General features: G+C 41.1%; 1 protein-coding gene and 1 long non-coding RNA gene across 8 annotated transcripts in view; one reads left to right on the top strand and one right to left on the bottom strand.

Annotated features, from left to right (window-relative positions):
• Window positions 1–1,214: 1,214 nt before the first annotated feature.
• Window positions 1,215–18,670, bottom strand: part of LOC311054421 (piggyBac transposable element-derived protein 4-like) — a 19,643-nt gene continuing 2,187 nt past the window's right edge. The window contains exons 2-5 of one of the 7 annotated variants that reach the window (XM_084070383.1): window positions 18,313–18,399; window positions 9,611–9,673; window positions 4,226–4,288; window positions 1,215–3,722 (exon numbers count right to left, since the gene is read on the bottom strand). In XM_084070383.1, coding sequence (XP_083926509.1) covers window positions 2,149–3,722; window positions 4,226–4,288; window positions 9,611–9,673; window positions 18,313–18,399 — 1,787 coding nt within the window. In that variant the 3' untranslated portion in view covers window positions 1,215–2,148. Of the gene's footprint in view, window positions 3,723–4,225; window positions 4,289–5,751; window positions 8,946–9,610; window positions 9,674–16,146; window positions 17,839–17,922; window positions 18,106–18,312; window positions 18,400–18,670 lie in introns of those variants that run through there. The other 6 variants (XM_084070381.1, XM_084070382.1, XM_084070384.1 and 3 more) reach the window with 6 other exon arrangements.
• LOC311054424 overlaps window positions 15,333–18,670 on the top strand; it is a 19,848-nt gene continuing 16,510 nt past the window's right edge. Inside the window, exon 1 of the long non-coding RNA XR_014601723.1 lies at window positions 15,333–16,147. This is a non-coding gene — a long non-coding RNA (uncharacterized lncRNA). The remainder of the gene's footprint in view (window positions 16,148–18,670) is intronic.

The raw sequence follows: 18,670 nt of genomic DNA, 5'->3' as shown, positions 1-18,670 counted from the left end.
TGCCTCTGTTTTTAGTGATCTTTGAGAAAACAATTTATATTATGTGAGGTATAATGGTCAACGAATACAGTACCAACCTTAGCATACAACATTGACAAGTCTTGTCAGAGTTAATCATTTGAACAGTTATTGTGGGCTCGCCGCAGCGACTACACACTAGCTCTTCCCGCTTTATATTTCTTTCTAAATTCCGTACACTTTTTTGTCCCTCCTACTACTTCCACAATCCACATAAGAGACTGACGTCACTCGTTCATCCCCTGGGTCGCGGAAGTAATTTCTCTATGGGGAATAACATTGGGTCATCTTAGAATCGTCTCATATGAGAATTGTGGTCCAAAAATAAACAAACTGTCTCGGCGATATTGTCAGGTAGGTGGCTCTGTATCGTTTATGATGCTGATGATAGTGCTGTTGATACAGTCCGTTTCTGGCTTAAACTTTACTAATTTGGTGGAAGTAACATTAGTTTTCTCACCGTCAGTTGATGCTTCATATCCATAAGAGTCAAACCGCCGGAATCATTTGTTTAATTTTGGAACACACTTCTAATTTGATGCGATATAAAAACCGCGACCCAGGTAGGATGCGTAAAGTTAGCCAGACTTCGGTGCTCTATACTTTGTGCTAGAAACTTCGTTCAAACTCCAACATGTTCAACTTTTTCTTTTTACATATTTCAATATGTATCTCAAGAGAAACATTAGAATCTCTACTTTCATCAGGAAAATGTTTACAGCATGTTCCGTTCTTTAGTTATTGGTAGTTGAATATAGTTTTCACCAAAAACAAGACGTCTAAGAACAGAAAGCAGAGAAAAGCTCATTTTTGTGAAACAGTCTCTCTCAGGCAGAAAAGTGATTTGACCCTTTTATGTTTGCCTTCAGTGACACATCACTGACATCAGACAGCTGCACAGTAGTTGTTTTCAAACTAGCAACACTGAGAAAGTGCTTTTGAACATACCTTTACATTGCTTTTTCACTTCCATATAAATTCAAGTGCAACTTGTGCAAGCTTAGTTCAGCTCATTTCAAATTCAAAGTTTTAACTTTTCAAAGTTATAATACATCAAATAAAGAAATTATCATCAAATAAATAAATGATAATAAATCAAAGTTCGAAGTGCATAGTTTTGATTGGTTGATTTTATTAGACAGAAATGTAAAACAGTACAGTCAAGCACTTTGTCTAAAAGGATTAAATCAGAACAGTCCTTGCGGTCTTGTTTCCATTGGGGTCCTAGGTATTCAATTAATCAACATAGAAAATAGCACCAAACATTCAATATCATCACAAATATAAGACACTATAGGTACAGAGTAGGTAAAAAAAGGGTGGGGGCGTGGCCGGACTGTCTAAGGGAGAAGTGATAACTACTTCCCCTTTGGTTCTTGGTCTGTGTGTTCAGGCTGATAATCAGGCTAGAATTTTAAGGGTTGTATTGAAGGAAGCCAGCGAACCATATTTTTTGAGGATGAGGTAAGGGCATCCACACTTGGGTGGCAGTGCTGCAGATGAATTTACCCATGTTTGTTCTATAGGTGGGTGTTACCAGATCGTTGTTTACGCTCGCTCCCTCTAGTACAAGCCTAGAGCCACAAGGCTATGGGTGTCTCTAATTTTTTGGAGCCGCTTAGTCAGATTTTGAGGGCCAATCCCATTTTTAATTGTTTGACCCCGTCTTCTACCCTGAGCCATCCTAGGCTAGCAAAAATATGGGCCATGGGCCCCAGACAGAGAAGTAGTCGAATCAGTTTGTTTTGGGAGGTTTGAAGCTTTAGTGACATTGAGATGTTAGAGTACCAGGAGGTGCAAGCATAGTCAAAGAGGGGCTGAATGAGGGTTCCGGAAAGAGTCCTGAGAGCACTTTTGTTGACAAAAGAGGAAATTCTGCCCAAAAATCTTGTTCTTTGATTAACTTTTTTGATCACCTTTGTTGCCATGCTTTCACCTGTCAGGTATTTGTGAAGAATACAGCCCACATAGGTAATCTCTTCTTTGCTAGAGATTACTGTGTAATCGACCTTGAAATCATTTACATTTATCTTACTGAGGGAATGTTTGGTCCCAAAAAGAATGGATTCTGTTTTACCAAGGTCAAGGCGTAGTGACAGTGACAACAAACAAAACATACTATCAATAAAACTATTCAGCATATTTCACCTTTGAGTGGTACAGTGTGTAACATTCCCCAGGATGCAAGGAGACCCTACAGCTTTTACAATAGAGATTCGTCTCGCTCCGCACCCCCTTTCGGGCGCAGACCCTGCAACCCCTACTTGGGTACTTCTTTTTGGCGGTGGGCGGGAGCTTAAGAAGTGCATGGGCTGCAAAGCTGAAATTCAGCCTGCTCTGAGGGTCGCGGATTGGTGTCCTATTATTGAGTGGAGGTGGATAAGCATTTGCTCGGAGTAAGCCATTGCTTACTTCCTTACTCCCAGCAGGTCTCAAGCTGGTCCATGACTTTACGACACTTATAATGAATGAGACAAAATGAATGCTGCTCTTTGGGTTCTTTGCTTTGTAAATGACAAAAGCATTGAACAAACTGATCTCAAACAGATAGAATACAAATTTCTTTGTCCACTTAGCTGACCTCCTGACACAGGGGTAGTACGCTATGTTTTGGTCCAATCTATCAACTCCATTCATTGACTTATTGTATGCAACAATGCAAGCTGGCTTCAGTTTTGGAACTTTATCTTTGTGGCCTTTCTGCTGTACCAGAACTTCTTCCATCTCGTTCTGGTGGAGTGTTGTAACCATTCTCACTATTCTTGGTTTGTCCCGCCATGCCAAGACCATCGCCGTGTCATTGTGACGCATAATTCTTTCCCCAATTCCCAGGTCAGATTTTTTAACCTCTTTAATGGCTGGTGGTTCTCCTCTATTTTTTCTTAGGGTACCACAGACATGGGTTTGCAGACCAATTAGAAGTGTACACATTGATACAGAATTGTAGAAGTTGTCCATGTACAATCTATAGCCATGGCCTGCTAGTTTATCGAGCAGAAAGACAACTGTGTCTCCTAGGGTAGCATGTTTTCCACAGTAGGGCTTTATATTGAAACAGTACCCTGTGCCAGAGTCACAAAGTATGTATGATTTGATGCCATATTTGATAGGTTTTTGTGGATTGTACACTCTGAAAGATAGGCACCCACGCCACAGAAGCATACCTTCATCAATGCTAATGTTTTTGTCTGGTTGAAACATTTCACGGAATTTGGACAGTAAGTAGTCTAACACTGGGCGGACTTTGTACAGCCTGTCATTAGCATCGATTGATTCATTATCACTGAAGTGAAGAAACCTCCATATAACCTGAAACCTGTTGCGAGTCATGGTCTTGTTGAAGAAGGGGGTAGCTAATGGTTCATCTGTAGACCAGTACATCTCCATCTCAGGCTTACGAACGATACCAGTGAGAAAAAACAGCCCTAGGAAGTTTTTTAGTTCTATAAGTGTGACAGGTTTCCATGCACGAGCTCTAGAATATGGCACACTCCCTTCTTTAACAGTTCGAAGGAACTGCTCTGCATACAGGTTAGTCTGAACAACTATATTCTGAAGCAGCTCATCATTAATGAATAGCTCCAGAAAGTCAACTGGTTGATCAGATAGAAGATCAGCAGCACCATTGCGAGGACCCGGATCTGCAGTGAACGGAAAGTCCCTTGGCTGCCAGTTCATTTCATACCACTTAGGAGGATCTGCAGCTGTAATTACCATACAATACGTAATTACCATAAAATATTTGTTTTTATTCGTGTGGTATGTAGGCATGTAACGATTCACTTGACTCACGATACGAATAATTATTATTATAAATTATTTTTATTAATACAGCATTTTCTTCTCTCTCTCTTTTTTTTTAAACAATACTGTGTTTTCTCTTATCTCCTTTTCAATACAGTAGCAAATGACTGAAAACTCTTCATCCATTCTCTTACAAAGATCCTGTATTATTTTTTGCATAGGTCCTTTCACATGTCAGTGACATCACTGACGAATCCTTGTTATCTTTATAACCACCTTCGAACACAATGGTGTACGTCCGTGCTAATTCCGTGTTGCATAACAGTGACATCACCATCACCATAATTTTTGCATCGCGATTCATTTTTTATTAAATCTATTTAAATCGTCACCAGTTTGAATCGATTTACGATAAATCGTTGCATGCCTAGTGGTAAGCGTGATGAGAAGAAAAAGTTCTTACCTCCTTTAGAGCCATCAGATGGTAATGTAGAAGATGTGGGCTGTTCTTCCCTCGACTGTGTGTCTGAAATCACAGTAAAATATCAAATAGTTTGGTAAATATGATGTACACAACATCAAGTCAATTATTTTCACCCCCAGCATGTCTCAGGCTGGTGGGTCATGACTTTATGACACTTAGAATGAATGAGAGAAGACAGTTGCAGTTGCCCAGTGGGTTTTTAGCCATTTTTTATTCCTGTGGTAAATGTGACATGCATGAAAAGGTTCTTGCCACTTTCCGGGCAAACAAATTGTAAGGTATTAGGAGTCGTTGGCCGTGCCACATTCAACTCCGCGCGCGTGCGTGTGTGTGAGCATCAATTCACATTAAATCCCATGTGTGCACATTACGTAGACTACATTCTTATTCTTAGCAAAACACCTCTAAGCAGACAACATTGACAAGTCTTGTCAGAGATAATCATTTGAACAGTTATTGTGGGCTCGCTGCAGCGAGTACACACTAGTTCTTCCCGCTTTATATTTATTTCTAAATTCTGTACACTTTTTTGTCCCTCCTACTACTTCCACAATCCACAAGAGTACACAAGTCCTGACGTGACGTCACTCGTTCAACCCCTGGGTCGCGGAAGTGATTTCTCTATGGAGAATAACATTGGGTCATCTTAGAATCGTCTCGTATAAGAATTGTGGTCCAAAAAAAAGAAACTGTCTCTGCGATATTGTCAGGGAGGTGGCTCTGTATCGTTTTTGATGCTGATTATGATGCTGTTGATACGGTCCGTTTCTGGCTTAAACTTGACTAACTCGGTGGAAGTAACATTAGTGTTTCCTCACCGTCAGTTGATGCTTCATATCCATAAGAGTGAAACTGCCAGGATCATTTGTTTATTTTTGGAACACAGTTCTTATTTGATGCGATATAAAAACCACAACCCAGGTGGATAAGTAAATTACGCCAGACCTCGGCGCTCTATACTTTGTGCTAGAAACTTTGTTCAAACTTGAACATGTTCAGCTTTTTCTTTTTACACATTTTAATATACATCGAGAAAGAATAGAATCTCTACTTTCATCAGGAAAATGTTTCTAGCATGTTCCGTTCTTTAGTTATTGGTAGTTGAATATAGTTAGTTTTCACCAAAAACAAGACAACGTCTAAGAACAGAAAAAAGAGAAAAGCTCATTTTTGTGAAACAGTCTCTCTCAGGCAGAAAAGTGATTTGACCCTTTTATGTTTGCCTTCAGTGACACATCACTGACATCAGACAGCTGCACAGTAGTCGTTTTCAAACTAGCAACACTGAGAAAGTGCTTTTGAACATACCTTTACATTGCTTTTTCACTTCCATGTAAATTCAATTGCAACTTGTGCAAGCTTAGTTCAGCTCATTGCAAATTCAAAGTTTCAACTTTTCAAAGTTATAATACATCAAATAAATAAATGATCATCAAACAAATAAATGATAATAAATCAAAGTTCAAAGTGCATAGTTTTGATTGATTGATTTTATTAGACAGAAATGTAAAACAGTACAGTCAAGCACTTTGTCTAAAAGGATCAAATCAAAACAGTCCTTGCGGTCTTGTTTCCATTGGGGTCCTAGGTATTCAATTAATCAACATAGAAAATAGCACCAAACATTCAATATCATCACAAATATAAGACACTATATGTACAGAGTAGGTAAAAAAAAAAGGGTGGGGGCGTGGCCGGCCTGTCTAAGGGAGAAGTGATAACTACCTCCCCTTTGGTTCCTGAAAGGTGAATTTTAATAGTCTGGTTCAAGACCATAGACCCCGCCCACTCTCTGAGTGGACCCCTCTTGGTCTGTGTGTTCAGGCTGATAATCAGGCTAGAATTTTAAGGGTTGTATTGAAGAAAGCCAGCGAACCACATTTTTTGAGGATGGGGTAAGGGCATTCCACACTCTGGTGGCAGTGCTGCAGATGGAGGATTTACCCATGTTTGTGCTATAGGTGGGTGTTACCAGATCGTTGTTTACGCTCGCTCCCTCTAGTACAAGGCTAGAGCCACACACCGGCTTCGAATGCTATCAATGCATTGAATGGGAGATTATCACGTTTTATCAGACCATTGAATGGGGCGAGTAGGTGAGGAGTAGGCGATACACGGACCTACCGCGATTTGTCAGACCATTCATTGGGCGTAATCAGGAGCTACTGACCTACTTTGGAGGCGGAGCAGTCCCCACAACAATATTTACGATTCTGTGCCTATCGGTACATAACTCCAAAGGCGCTGAGTAGGCTCAGGCGAGCGTCGCTCCAGCTCGCCTGAGACTGCGTGCCTCCGTCATGGTCCGAAACCAAAACAACCAAAACCAAAACCGAAACTGAACTATTTAAGTCATCTCCGTCGGTAGGTCAGTATGTCTTGATAACACCCAATGAATGGTCTTATAAATCGCGGGTAGGTAAGTAGGTCGCCTACTTCGCCCATTCAATGGTCTGATAAAACGTGATAATCTCCCATTCAATGCATTGATAGCATCCGAATCAGGTGAGCCACAAGGCTATGGGTGTCTCTAATTTTTTTGTAGCCGCTGCGGGTATTGAGAGCATTGACGGCAAAGTCGCATCGACTATTTTGAGGGCCAATCCCATTTTTAATTGTTTGACCCTGTCTTCTACCCTGAGCCATCCTAGGCTAGCAACATGTGTGGGGAAAAATATGGGTGATGGGCCCCAGACAGAGAAGTAGTCGAATCAGTTTGTTTTGGGAGGTTTGAAGCTTTAGTGACATTGAGATGTTAGAGTACCAGGAGGTGCAAGCATAGTCAAAGAGGGGCTGAATGAGGGTTCCGGAAAGAGTCCTGAGAGCACTTTTGTTGACAAAAGAGGAAATTCTGCCCAAAAATCTTGTTCTTTGATTAACTTTTTTGATCACCTTTGTTGCCACGCTTTCACCTGTCAGGTATTTGTCAAGACATATAGCCCACATAGGTAAGGTCTTCTTTGCTAGAGATTACTGTGTAATCGACTTTGACCTTGAAATCATTTACATTTATCTTACTGAGGGAATGTTTGGTCCCAAAAAGAATGGATTCTGTTTTACCAAGGTCAAGGCGTAGTGAGTGACAGTGACAACAAACAAAACATACTCACACACCAATAAAACTATTCGTCAGCATATTTCACCTTTGAGTGGTACAGTGTGTAACATTCCCCAGGATGCAAGGGGACCCTACAGCTTTTACAATAGAGCCTCGTCTCGCTCCGCCCCCCCTTTCGGGCGCAGACCCTGCATCCCCTCGATGGGAACTTTCTTGTGAGGGTGGACGGGAACCTAAGAAGTGCATGGGCTGCAAAGCTGAAATTCAGCCGGCTCTGAGGGTCGCGGATTGGTGTCCTATTATTGGGTGGAGGTGGATAAGCATTTGCTCGGAGTAAGCACGTGCTTACTTCCTTACTCCCAGCAGGTCTCAAGCTGGTCCATGACTTTACGACACTTATAATAAATGAGACAAAATTAATGCTGCTCTTTGAGTTCTTTGCTTTGTAAATGACAAAAGCATTGAACAAACAGATCTGAAACAGATAGAATACAAATTTCTTTGTCCACTTAGCTGACTTCCTGACACAGGGGTAGTACGCTATGTTTTGGTCCAATCTATCAACTCCATTCATTGACTTATTGTATGCAACAATGCAAGCTGGCTTCAGTTTTGGAACTTTATCTTTGTGGCCTTTCTGCTGTACCAGAACTTCTTCCATCTCGTTCTGGTGGAGTGTTGTAACCATTCTCACTATTCTTGGTTTGTCCCGCCATGCCAAGACCATCGCTGTGTCATTGTGACGCATAATTCTTTGCCCAATTCCCAGGTCAGATTTTTTAACCTCTTTAATGGCTGGTGGTTCTCCTCTATTTTTTCTTAGGGTACCACAGACATGGGTTTGCAGACCAATTAGAAGTGTACACATTGATACAGAATTGTAGAAGTTGTCCATGTACAATCTATAGCCATGGCCTGCTAGTTTATCGAGCAGAAAGACAACTGTCTCCCCTAGGGTAGCATGTTTTCCACAGTAGGGCTTTATATTGAAACAGTACCCTGTGCCAGAGTCACAAAGTATGTATGATTTGATGCCATATTTGATAGGTTTTTGTGGATTGTACACTCTGAAAGATAGGCACCCACGCCACAGAAGCATACCTTCATCAATGCTAATGTTTTTGTCTGGTTGAAACATTTCACGGAATTTGGACAGTAAGTAGTCTAACACTGGGCGGACTTTGTACAGCCTGTCATTAGCATCGATTGATTCATTATCACTGAAGTGAAGAAACCTCCATATAACCTGAAACCTGTTGCGAGCCATGGTCTTGTTGAAGAAGGGGGTAGCTAATGGTTCATCTGTAGACCAGTACATCTCCATCTCAGGCTTACGAACGATACCAGTGAGAAAAAACAGCCCTAGGAAGTGTTTTAATTCTATAAGTGTGACAGGTTTCCATGAACGAGCTCTAGAATATGGCACACTCCCTTCTTTAACAGTTCGAAGGAACTGCTCTGCATACAGGTTAGTCTGAACAACTATATTCTGAAGCAGCTCATCATTAATGAATAGCTCCAGAAAGTCAACTGGTTGATCAGATAGAAGATCAGCAGCACCATTGCGAGGACCCGGATCTGCAGTGAACGGAATGTCCTTTGGCTGCCAGTTCATTTCATACCACTTAGGAGGATCTGCAGCTGTAATTACCATAAAATACGTAATTACCATAAAATATTTGTTTTTATTCGTGTGGTAAGTAGGCATGTAACGATTCACTTAACTCACAATACGAATAATTATTATTATAAATTATTTTTATTAATACAGCATTAAAATTCAATACAGTAGCAAATGACTGAAAACTCTATCAATTCTCTTACAAAGATCCTGTATTATCTTTCGCATAGGTCCTTTCACATGTCAGTGACATCACTGACGAATCCTTGTTATTTTTATAACCAGCTTCGAACATAATGGTGTACGTCCGTGCTAATTCCGTGTTGCATAACAGTGACATCACTGTGAAATCCTTGGTATCTTTATAGTAGCCTTTCAACGTGTTGATCAGCGGCGTCACTACAAGCTGTATTTTGATTTTTTTTCACGCTTACGCAAATGAATCACTAAACAGGATTATTCATGTCAATATTCAAGTACAACTATCAGAAAACGGAACCCAGGTAAAGTAATGCGTCACTCTGCAAGTTTAACTAAACTTTTCCACCAGTCCAAAAGTTTCTTCTGGCTATTTTTTGCAATTCATTTTTTATTAAATCTATTTAAATCGTCACCAGTTTGAATCGATTTACGATAAATCGTTGCATGCCTAGTGGTAAGCGTGATGAGAAGAAAAAGTTCTTACCTCCTTTAGAGCCATCAGATGGTAATGTAGAAGATGTGGGCTGTTCTTCCCTCGACTGTGTGTCTGAAATCACAGTAAAATATCAAATAGTTTGGTAAATATGATGCACACAAAATCAAGTAAATTATTTTCACCCCCAGCATGTCTCAGGCTGGTGGGTCATGACTTTATGACACTTAGAATGAATGAGAGAAAACAGTTGCAGTTGCCCTGTGGGTTTTTGAACCTTTTTTATTCCTGTGGTAAATGTGACATGCAGAAAAGGTTCTTACCACTTTCCGGGCAATATAGTAAGGTATTAGGAGTCGTTGGCCGTGCCACATTCAACTCTGCGTCTGCCTCATCCAACTCTGCATCTGAAATCCCAGTAAAATATCAAATACTGTAAATATTATGTATGTACATAAAATCAATGTAGGCATTTAGCAAACACTCTTATCCAGAGCGACTTACAATACGCACATACATCAAATGCAGAGATAGTTAGCCATATGATATAATAATATATATATTATTCATGTAGCACCTCTCAAAACTGGGTTACAAAGTGCTTTACAAAGGAAACAACAAACGAAAACACAGAAAACCAAACAAAAGAAAAACAATGCAGAGATGCACACTGACATACCACTGATAAGACTAGAATCAAGAGGAAGAGGGCATTAAAAGCTAACCTATAGACGCCTTAACACAGACAACGTCACACTGATAAGAACCAGTATGCGCGCGCAGGCCGGCACCAAATGAACCCCACCGCTCATAAGATGCAATGTAAAAGTGGTCACAGTCGCACGTGTAAAAATGCATCCCATCAAACTTTTTTCTCCCAGTATGGAGGAAGAATGCTTAGGAATCTCGCTCTCGCTCTTGAAATAAATAATCCTTGGTTCCTTAGGTTCTGGTGACTGATATTGTCCTTCTAATATGTGAGATCACAGTGTTTTTTCAATTACTTTTTTCTTTTTTCTTTTTCTAATTAAATACAATAAAATAATTAAATAAAATAATTGGAAAAAGTAATCGAAAAACACGGCCCCCTCACGTATTAGGATGGCAGGATGAGTCACCAGAACCAAGGACGGGTGTTTTTGATAAATCCAACACAGGGGTCTTCAACGTTTTCAGGCTAAGGACCCCCTAGCTGAGAGAGAGATGAAGCAGGGACCCCCTACTCCATATTGTATAAAATTGCATTTCAGATTAAAGTTTTTTTTTTTTACTTAGTCTGCTCTTTTTCTCCCTCTACACCTATAGCCTCTTTGCCAAATAGATCTGCTATTTTTGGCTAAAGTTCTCCTCACAAAAGAGGATGCTAGGGTTCAAGTGGTTAAGGTAAAAAAAATATATCACACAAAGATTTGGCGGACCCCCTGTAGTAACTCTGAGGACCCCCTAGGGGCCCCGGACCCACTGTTGAAGACCCCTGATCTAACATGTTAAAAAGGGAGTTTGAAGTTATAATGGATTTGTATAGGAAGGGGGCGTGTCTGACAAAATGAATATCAAATATACTGAGGGCACAGGGGGGCTCACACGCAGATCCCTCCCTCCCTGGTTTTCTCCATTGAACATCAAGAGGCACCGCATGGTAAAAAAAATGTATGTATTCTTACCACTGGAAAATGGAGAAGGAGATTTTCTCCTTGGGCTTGGCTCCCACAATGAATGGAAGTCCCATTCGTCGGAGACATCCGAACCATCTCCTGTGTCACTGACACTGCTTTCAAATGAGCCAAAGTGTTTCCTTTTTCTGGCTCTACGACGGGCCCCGTGGGCGTCGTTTTCAGCAGCAGCAGGTACAACAGGTACCTTTGGCTTTTCAGGTCCGCTCTCTGTGTGACCGACACAGCAACCATTGCTCAGTAATGTTTGTGGGTGTGTGGGGGGGTGTTGTGTGTCCTCCTCCACTTCAGACTCCGTCGCATCGTCGTCTCTTTGAACACTAAACTGACTGAAGTGCATCATCTCATCAAGTGTATAGAACACTGGCGAAGCGGACCCATCTTGGCCAGGGGGTTCTAAAGCCAGGCCAGAGGGTTCTAAAGGCAGGCGCATGCTACCAAAAATGGTAGCATGCGCCTGCCTTAAGAAATCCGAACTAGCTCCTGTGTCAACCGATTCGGACGCTATCCCTGTGTCACTGCTTTCAACTGAGCCAGAAAAGGGACAGGGTGGCCGGCGGTCATGGAATCTGACAGGCGGGGTCCCTTTCCTGCCTTTACGACGGACCCTCACCCAGGCGTCCTTTCCAGGAGGTGCCTTTTCAGGACCGCTCTGTGTGTGACCGACATGGCTGTCTTCGCTCGGTAATGTGTGCGTGAGTGCGTGTTGTTGGTCCTCATTGCCGTCCACCACGGGTTCCGTCTCTTGGTTTCCAGGACCGCTCTGTGTGTGACCGACATGGCTGCCTTCGCTCGGTGATGTGCGTGTGAGTGTGTGTTTGTCCACGTTCGCGTCGTTCCCAGGTGCCTTTTCAGGTCCGCTCTGTGTGTGACCGACATGGCTGTCTTCGCTCGGTAATGTGTGTGATGTGTGTTGGCCCTCATTGCCGTCGTCGTCTCTGCGGACCCGGGCGTCGCTCCCAGGTGCCTTTTCAGGTTCGCTCTGTGTATGACCGACATCATCATGGCTGCCGTCGCTCGGTGATGTGTGTGTGGGAGTGGGCGTGTGTTGTTGGTCCTCATTGCCGTTCTCCACCACCACGAGTTCCGTCACGTCGTCTCTGCGGACCCGGGCGTCGATTGTTCCAAGTGCCTTTTCGGGACCGCTCTCAGCGCTCTGTGTCTGACCGACATGGCTGTCGTCGCTCGGTAACGTGTTTGTGAGTTTGTGTTGGTCCCGGTAAAAAGCAAGGGGTTTGTCATCCTCTTCATCATCATCGTCCATGATGATGATAGCATCATCATCATCGTCGTCGTCGTCCGTGCTGATGATGATGATGGATTCCGCCTCGTCGTCTCTGCGAACATTCAACTGCATCAACTCATCCAGTGCGCGTCTACGCGTATAGTAGTCTGGGTCACCGGGTACGGTCCGGGTATTAAAGTGTAATGTGTTTCCCACTACGGTATAATTCGTCTCCTGCATGATGTCCACATGCAGTGGCGAAAAATAAGAAGAAAACCCCACTTGAATTCTTCTCCTCTTCTTCTTCTTCTCCAAATGAAAATAGAGTGTTGGAATTAAAGAAAACGGCTTGCTTTCTCCTTTTCTCTTGCAAAACAAAAAAAAATATTATATAAACCCCTTTCGCTAGCAAAACAAATAAACTAGTGGACACTGGACAACCCCCTTTCCTCTCTTCTCTGCAAAATGAATAATAACAGACTGTATTGGTTATTTAAACTGTGGGCGGACTAGACTTGCTCCTGATTGGTTACTGCCCTGTCAATCTTTTACTCTGCGTCTACCTAGAGTTATAATATATCGGGTGTCTACTTCAAAATAACAGTTCCCCTCTTCCTTGTCTTTAATACTATTTTGCAGGTCACATAGCGACGCATTGTGATCGTGTAGATCTTCTATTTTGTCTTACTTTCAATGAATTAATTAAATGAATTAAATTCGTTTTTATAAATAAATAATTAATTGTCATTTTTTTTACTGGATATGCACATAAACGTGTCTGGGTCAACACTGGGCGTTCAAAATGTTTTGTAATGTAATGTATGTAGCCTAATGATTATTGTTTTAAAAAATCACATTTCTATGTCCTCCCACCTAATTACGGCATATCTTACTACCTTTCTATTACCCAGTTTGTACAACAGACATTAAACTCTCCCATTATGAAGAGAAGCCATATCAATTGATACAATTTATATAAAATAATAATACATAAATAATCATATTCATATTATGCCTTATCGATTAGGTCATGGGCAATGGTGCAAGATCATATGATATAGGCTACATCATATTTGTGGGTGTTTTCAGCAAGCCCAGGCAGTTTCTGCAGGAACTGCTTTCTAGTTGCAAACTGTTAATAAAGCAATCAATCAATCCCCAGACGCCAGTTTGAAAATCTCTGCCGTGTGCCACACCTGCCTCTGATAGGCTACCATCATGGTAGCCTATCAGAGGCAGGTGTAGTACCATGTGGTGGAATTTGGACAAGTACATGTACTCAAGTACTGTACTTAAGTTTTCAATACTTTTCCTTCTACTCCACTACATCTCAGAGGCAAATATTGTACTTTTTACTCCACTACAATTATTTTAAAACTTTAGTCACTAGTTATTTTGTAAAACATACATTAAAGTAGGGTAAGTGATTTTTTTTGTAATTTGTTTTTTTGTTAAAAAGGTTAAAGTATATATATTAATCATTGCTACAGAGCGTTTGTTCGGTCACAGGGGTCTCTCCAGCTCTTTAGTAAACAGATTATAGTACATTTAAGCCAATCAGGAGAGAGCCAGTGCAAAATGCATTTTCTGTTTAATAAAGAGCTGGAGACATGGGAGACTCCTTTTACTGAACAAACACTCAATAGCAATGAGTACTATCAGAATATAGAGCTATTTAACACTTATTTTAACCAAAGTAAATCCCTTACCCTACCTTAAAGCAAAAGCATCAATACTGCAAGTAAAAAGTAAAGTAAAAATCAGGAATTCAAAATTTAATTGAGTAAAAGTACAAAAGTATTGGTATAAAAATGTACTTGAGAAAGTACCAAAAGTAAAAGTAGTCATTATGCAGAATGTCCCATTGCACAAGTTCAATATGTATACAAATCTTTTGAAAATAGCTGATCTACGACTACAAGCTCACAATGCGTCGTGATGAGCTTGTAGATCAGCCATTTTCAAATAGCTGAAGTATATATAAGGCTAAAGTGGTTAACCTGTTGTTAACAATCCTGTTTAATTAGCAAAAAAGGCCTACACACAGCATACCCAAAGTAAATTGATTGTTGTTCTTGAACCAATTGGAATAAATGCTCTATATATATATAAATAATATGCAACTGACATGAGTTATACAAGTTTGAACTTACTGGAACAAGTTTTGAATTTTCGCCTAAATATTTTCTATAAATCGATGCCTTTATAACACTGCTATTATCATATATGAGCTTGAAAGCCTTACCTTGCCCATGACCATAAAACATTTGATTCTGTGAAAAAAAAGAATATTTAATAATATATTATAAATAAATGTTTTGCAGTTTTCAAAATTAGTTTTTCACAGAATCAAATGTGTTATGCTCATGATTCACCAGTAGCCTGGATGGCTCAATTATAGGCTTTAAATAATTGATACAAATTGGAAATCTCTATGGGCCTTTTTTTGAGTGGAACCACAAAATGGACGCCACTGCTATGCCCTAAGGGTGTTTCTGTGGGGTTCCTGAAGGAAAAAAGTGGTTTGGACTTTATGTATCACTTAATTACTCTTCCCCAAAGAACATATTTTTTTGTGTAAATATTTCCTATTGGTGGAGTAGAACAAGTCAACAAGTCGCTGCAGCTTTGTGAATGTTTGTTTATGTCGGACGTCCGAGTAGATTGTCAGTTTTGATGCTATCTTGGAATAGTTTGCATCATTGTAATCACAAGACCTGTACCTTTTAAAATGGTATATAGCTTGCTAGGTAGGTGACACACACACTTATGTTCACTTTGTCTAACAATATTTACCTCTGAGATGTAGTGGAGTGAGATGTATGTTTTATGTGGTGGTCAATAAGAGTCTTTGGTTTCTTTGATGGGTTTTATTGAGAAAAGTACTGGAAATTGGAAATACTCCAGTTAAGTAAAAAAACTTTAAAAAAAGTACAGTCCTTGAGTACATGTACTTAGTTACTTTCCACCTCTGCTCACTTTACTAGGCTGGGATGGCTCAAGGTACAGCGTACAGCACAGCAACTTGCGATGGGCCTCATCTTCAAGATACTCGGGCATCAGCGCTCATACAGTATATACATGTATCTGTCAAACTACTTTGCTGATGTTGTACCCACAAAATTCAGCACAAACATGAGGATGAATGCATTCTACTTTTCTGCCACCAAAATGTATTGAATACCACAATGGAAACAACCTGACACCACCACAACCAACAAGAATGACTTTTTCCCCTTTTTGTGTAATCCTTTTAGCATGGCTTGCGTAATTGTACTTGCTGTAGGCTACCGTTTGCAAACTGTAATAAAGTATTCAATCAATCAATCTCTTTAGACGATGTGTAAAACATCTCTAAAAAATAAAGCCATCAGTGTGGAAATGTATGATGTGTCGCCAAAGGAGTGATGGACAATGACAAGCATTGATGACTAAAATGCTACATCATCATCTTGCCTTAGCATGAAGGGACTCTGGGGACTCCAGCATGTGCAACAGCTCAGAGTTGTTGATCTCCAGCAGCATGCCTGTGATCTTTCCAGCCAACGCTGGCTGAACGGCTTGGATCAGCGGATACAAGCGCTCACCTACAGGACACAGCGTTAAGTCACTGTTGGGCAGAAAACCTGTATCTCTGTTATTATTTCACCTTTTTTATTTCAATAATGAATGCCCTTTGTCCGTACAACAGTGTCATGAAAAAGTAGCAACGCTAACCAATCTACTCCAAAAAAAAAAAAAAACATTCAATCGATAAAATTATGCAGCATATTTCACCTTTGAGTGGTACAGTGTGTAACATTCCCCAGCATGTAAGGGGACCCTACAGCTTTTACAATAGAGCCTCGTCTCCCTCCGCATCCCCTTTCGGATACAAACCCTGCAACCCCTACTTGTGTACTTCTTTTTGGCGCTGGGCGGGAGCTTAACAAGTACATGGGCTGCAACGTTGGCATTCAGTCTGCTCTTAGGGTCCTTGGCTGGTGCCCTATGCCCGTATATAAGTGGATTAGCATTCACTTGGAGTAATAATTCGCGTTCTCCGCTTACTTCGCTTACTTCGCTTACTTCCTCAGCCCGAGCAGGTCTCAAGCTGGTCCATGACTTTACGACACTTTGAATGAATAAGGAAAAAAATTTACAGCTGCCCTTTGGGTTCTTTGCCTTGTAAATGACAAACGCATTGAACAAACAGATCTGAAACAGATAGGTTACAAATTTCTTGGTCCACTTAGCTGACTTCCTGACACAGGGGTAGTACGCTATGTTTTGGTCCAATCTATCAACTCCATTCATTGACTTATTGTATGCAATAATGCAAGTTGGCTTCTGTCGTGGAACTCTATTTTTGTGGCCTTTCCGCCCTACCGGGACTACTTCTTCCATCTCGTTCTTGTGGAGTGTTGTAACCATTCTCACTATTTGTCTGTCCCGCCATGCCAAGACCATCACTGTGTCATTGTGACGCATAATTCTTTCCCCAATTTCCAGGTCAGATGTTGTAACCTCTCTAATGGCTGGTGGTTCTCCTCTATTTTTTCTTAGGGTACCAACGACATGGGTTTTCAGACCAATTAGAAGTGTACACATTGGTACAGAATTGTAGAAGTTGTCCATGTACAATCTATAGCCATGGCCTGCTAGTTTATCGAGCAGAAAGACAACTGTGTCTCCTAGGGTAGCATGTTGTCCACAGTAGGGCTTCATATTGAAACAGTACCCTGTGCCAGAGTCACAAAGTATGTATGATTTGATGCCATATTTGATAGGTTTTTGTGGATTGTACACTCTGAAAGCTAGGCGCCCACGCCACAGAAGCATACCTTCATCAATGCTAATGTTTTTGTCTGGTTGAAACATTTCACCGAATTTGGAGAGTAAGTAGTCCATCACTGGGCGGACTTTGTACAGCCTGTCAGTAGCACTGATTGATTCATTATCATTGAAGTGAAGAAACCTCCATATAAGTTGAAACCTGTTGCGAGACATGGTCTTGTTGAAGAAGGGGGTAGCTAATGGTTCATCTGTAGACCAGAACATCCCTATCTCAGGCTTACGAATGACACCAGTGAGAAAAAACAGCCCTAGGAAGTTTTTTAGTTCTATAACTGTGACAGGTTTCCATGCACGAGCTCTAGAAAATGGCCCTAGAGTCCCTTGTTCAACAATTGAATGAATGAACTGCTCTGCATACAGGTTAGTCTGAACAACTATATTCTGGAGCAGCTCATCAGTAATGAATAGCTCCAGAAAGTCAACTGGTTGATCAGATTGAAGGTCAGCAGCACCATTGCGAGGACCCGGATCTGCAGTGAACGGAATGTCCTTTGGCTGCCAGTTCATTTCATACCACTTAGGACGATCTGCAGCTGGAGGGCGAACTGTAAATTATAGAAATACGTAATTACCATATAATATATGTTTTTATTCGTGTGGTAAGTGTGATGAGCAGAAAAGGTTCTTACCTCCTTTACGGCCATCAGGTGGTAATGTAGAAGATGTGGGCTGTTCTTCCCTCGACTGTGTGGGCTGTTCCTCCCTCGACTGTGTGGGCTGTTCCTCCCCCGACTGTGTGGGCTGTTCCTCCCTCGACTGTGTGGGCTGTTCCTCCCTCGACTGTGTGGGCTGTTCCTCCCTCAACTGTGTGTCTGAAATCACAGTCAAATATCAAATAGTTTGGTAAATATGATGTACACAAAATCAAATCAATTATTTTCACCCCCAGCATGTCTCAGGCTGGTGGTTCATGACTTTATGACACTTAGAATGAGAGAAGACAGTTACAGTTGCACTGTGGGTTTTTAGCTATTTTTTAATTCCTGTGGTAAATGTGACATTCAAAAAAAGGTCCTTACCATTTTCAGGACCAACAAATGGTGAGGCAGGAGGAGTCGTTGGCCGTGCCTCCTCCTCAACCGCGTCTGTCTCATCCTCATCCTCGTCTGAATCACAGTAAAATATCAAATACAGTAAATGTTATGTACATCAAATCAATTTAGGAATTTAGCAAACACTTTTATCCAGAGCGACTTACAATACGCACATACATCAAATGCAGAGATAGTTAGCCTACTATGCATCTACTGGCATAGTAAATACATAGGCTACATCGTCATCATATATCCATCAATCCACATTCTATCACCTCAGAAATATATCAAAAATTAAAATCATTCCTGACCATCTCCAATCTCACAAAAGTTGTTCATGCCT

The sequence above is a fragment of the Gymnoscopelus microlampas genome (assembly GCF_963454915.1).
Source record: "Gymnoscopelus microlampas genome assembly, chromosome: 10".
In the NCBI taxonomy this organism is placed as follows: domain Eukaryota; kingdom Metazoa; phylum Chordata; class Actinopteri; order Myctophiformes; family Myctophidae; genus Gymnoscopelus; species Gymnoscopelus microlampas.
The sequence above is the reverse complement of the archived record's forward strand: the minus strand, read 5'-3'. Positions and strand labels throughout refer to the sequence as shown.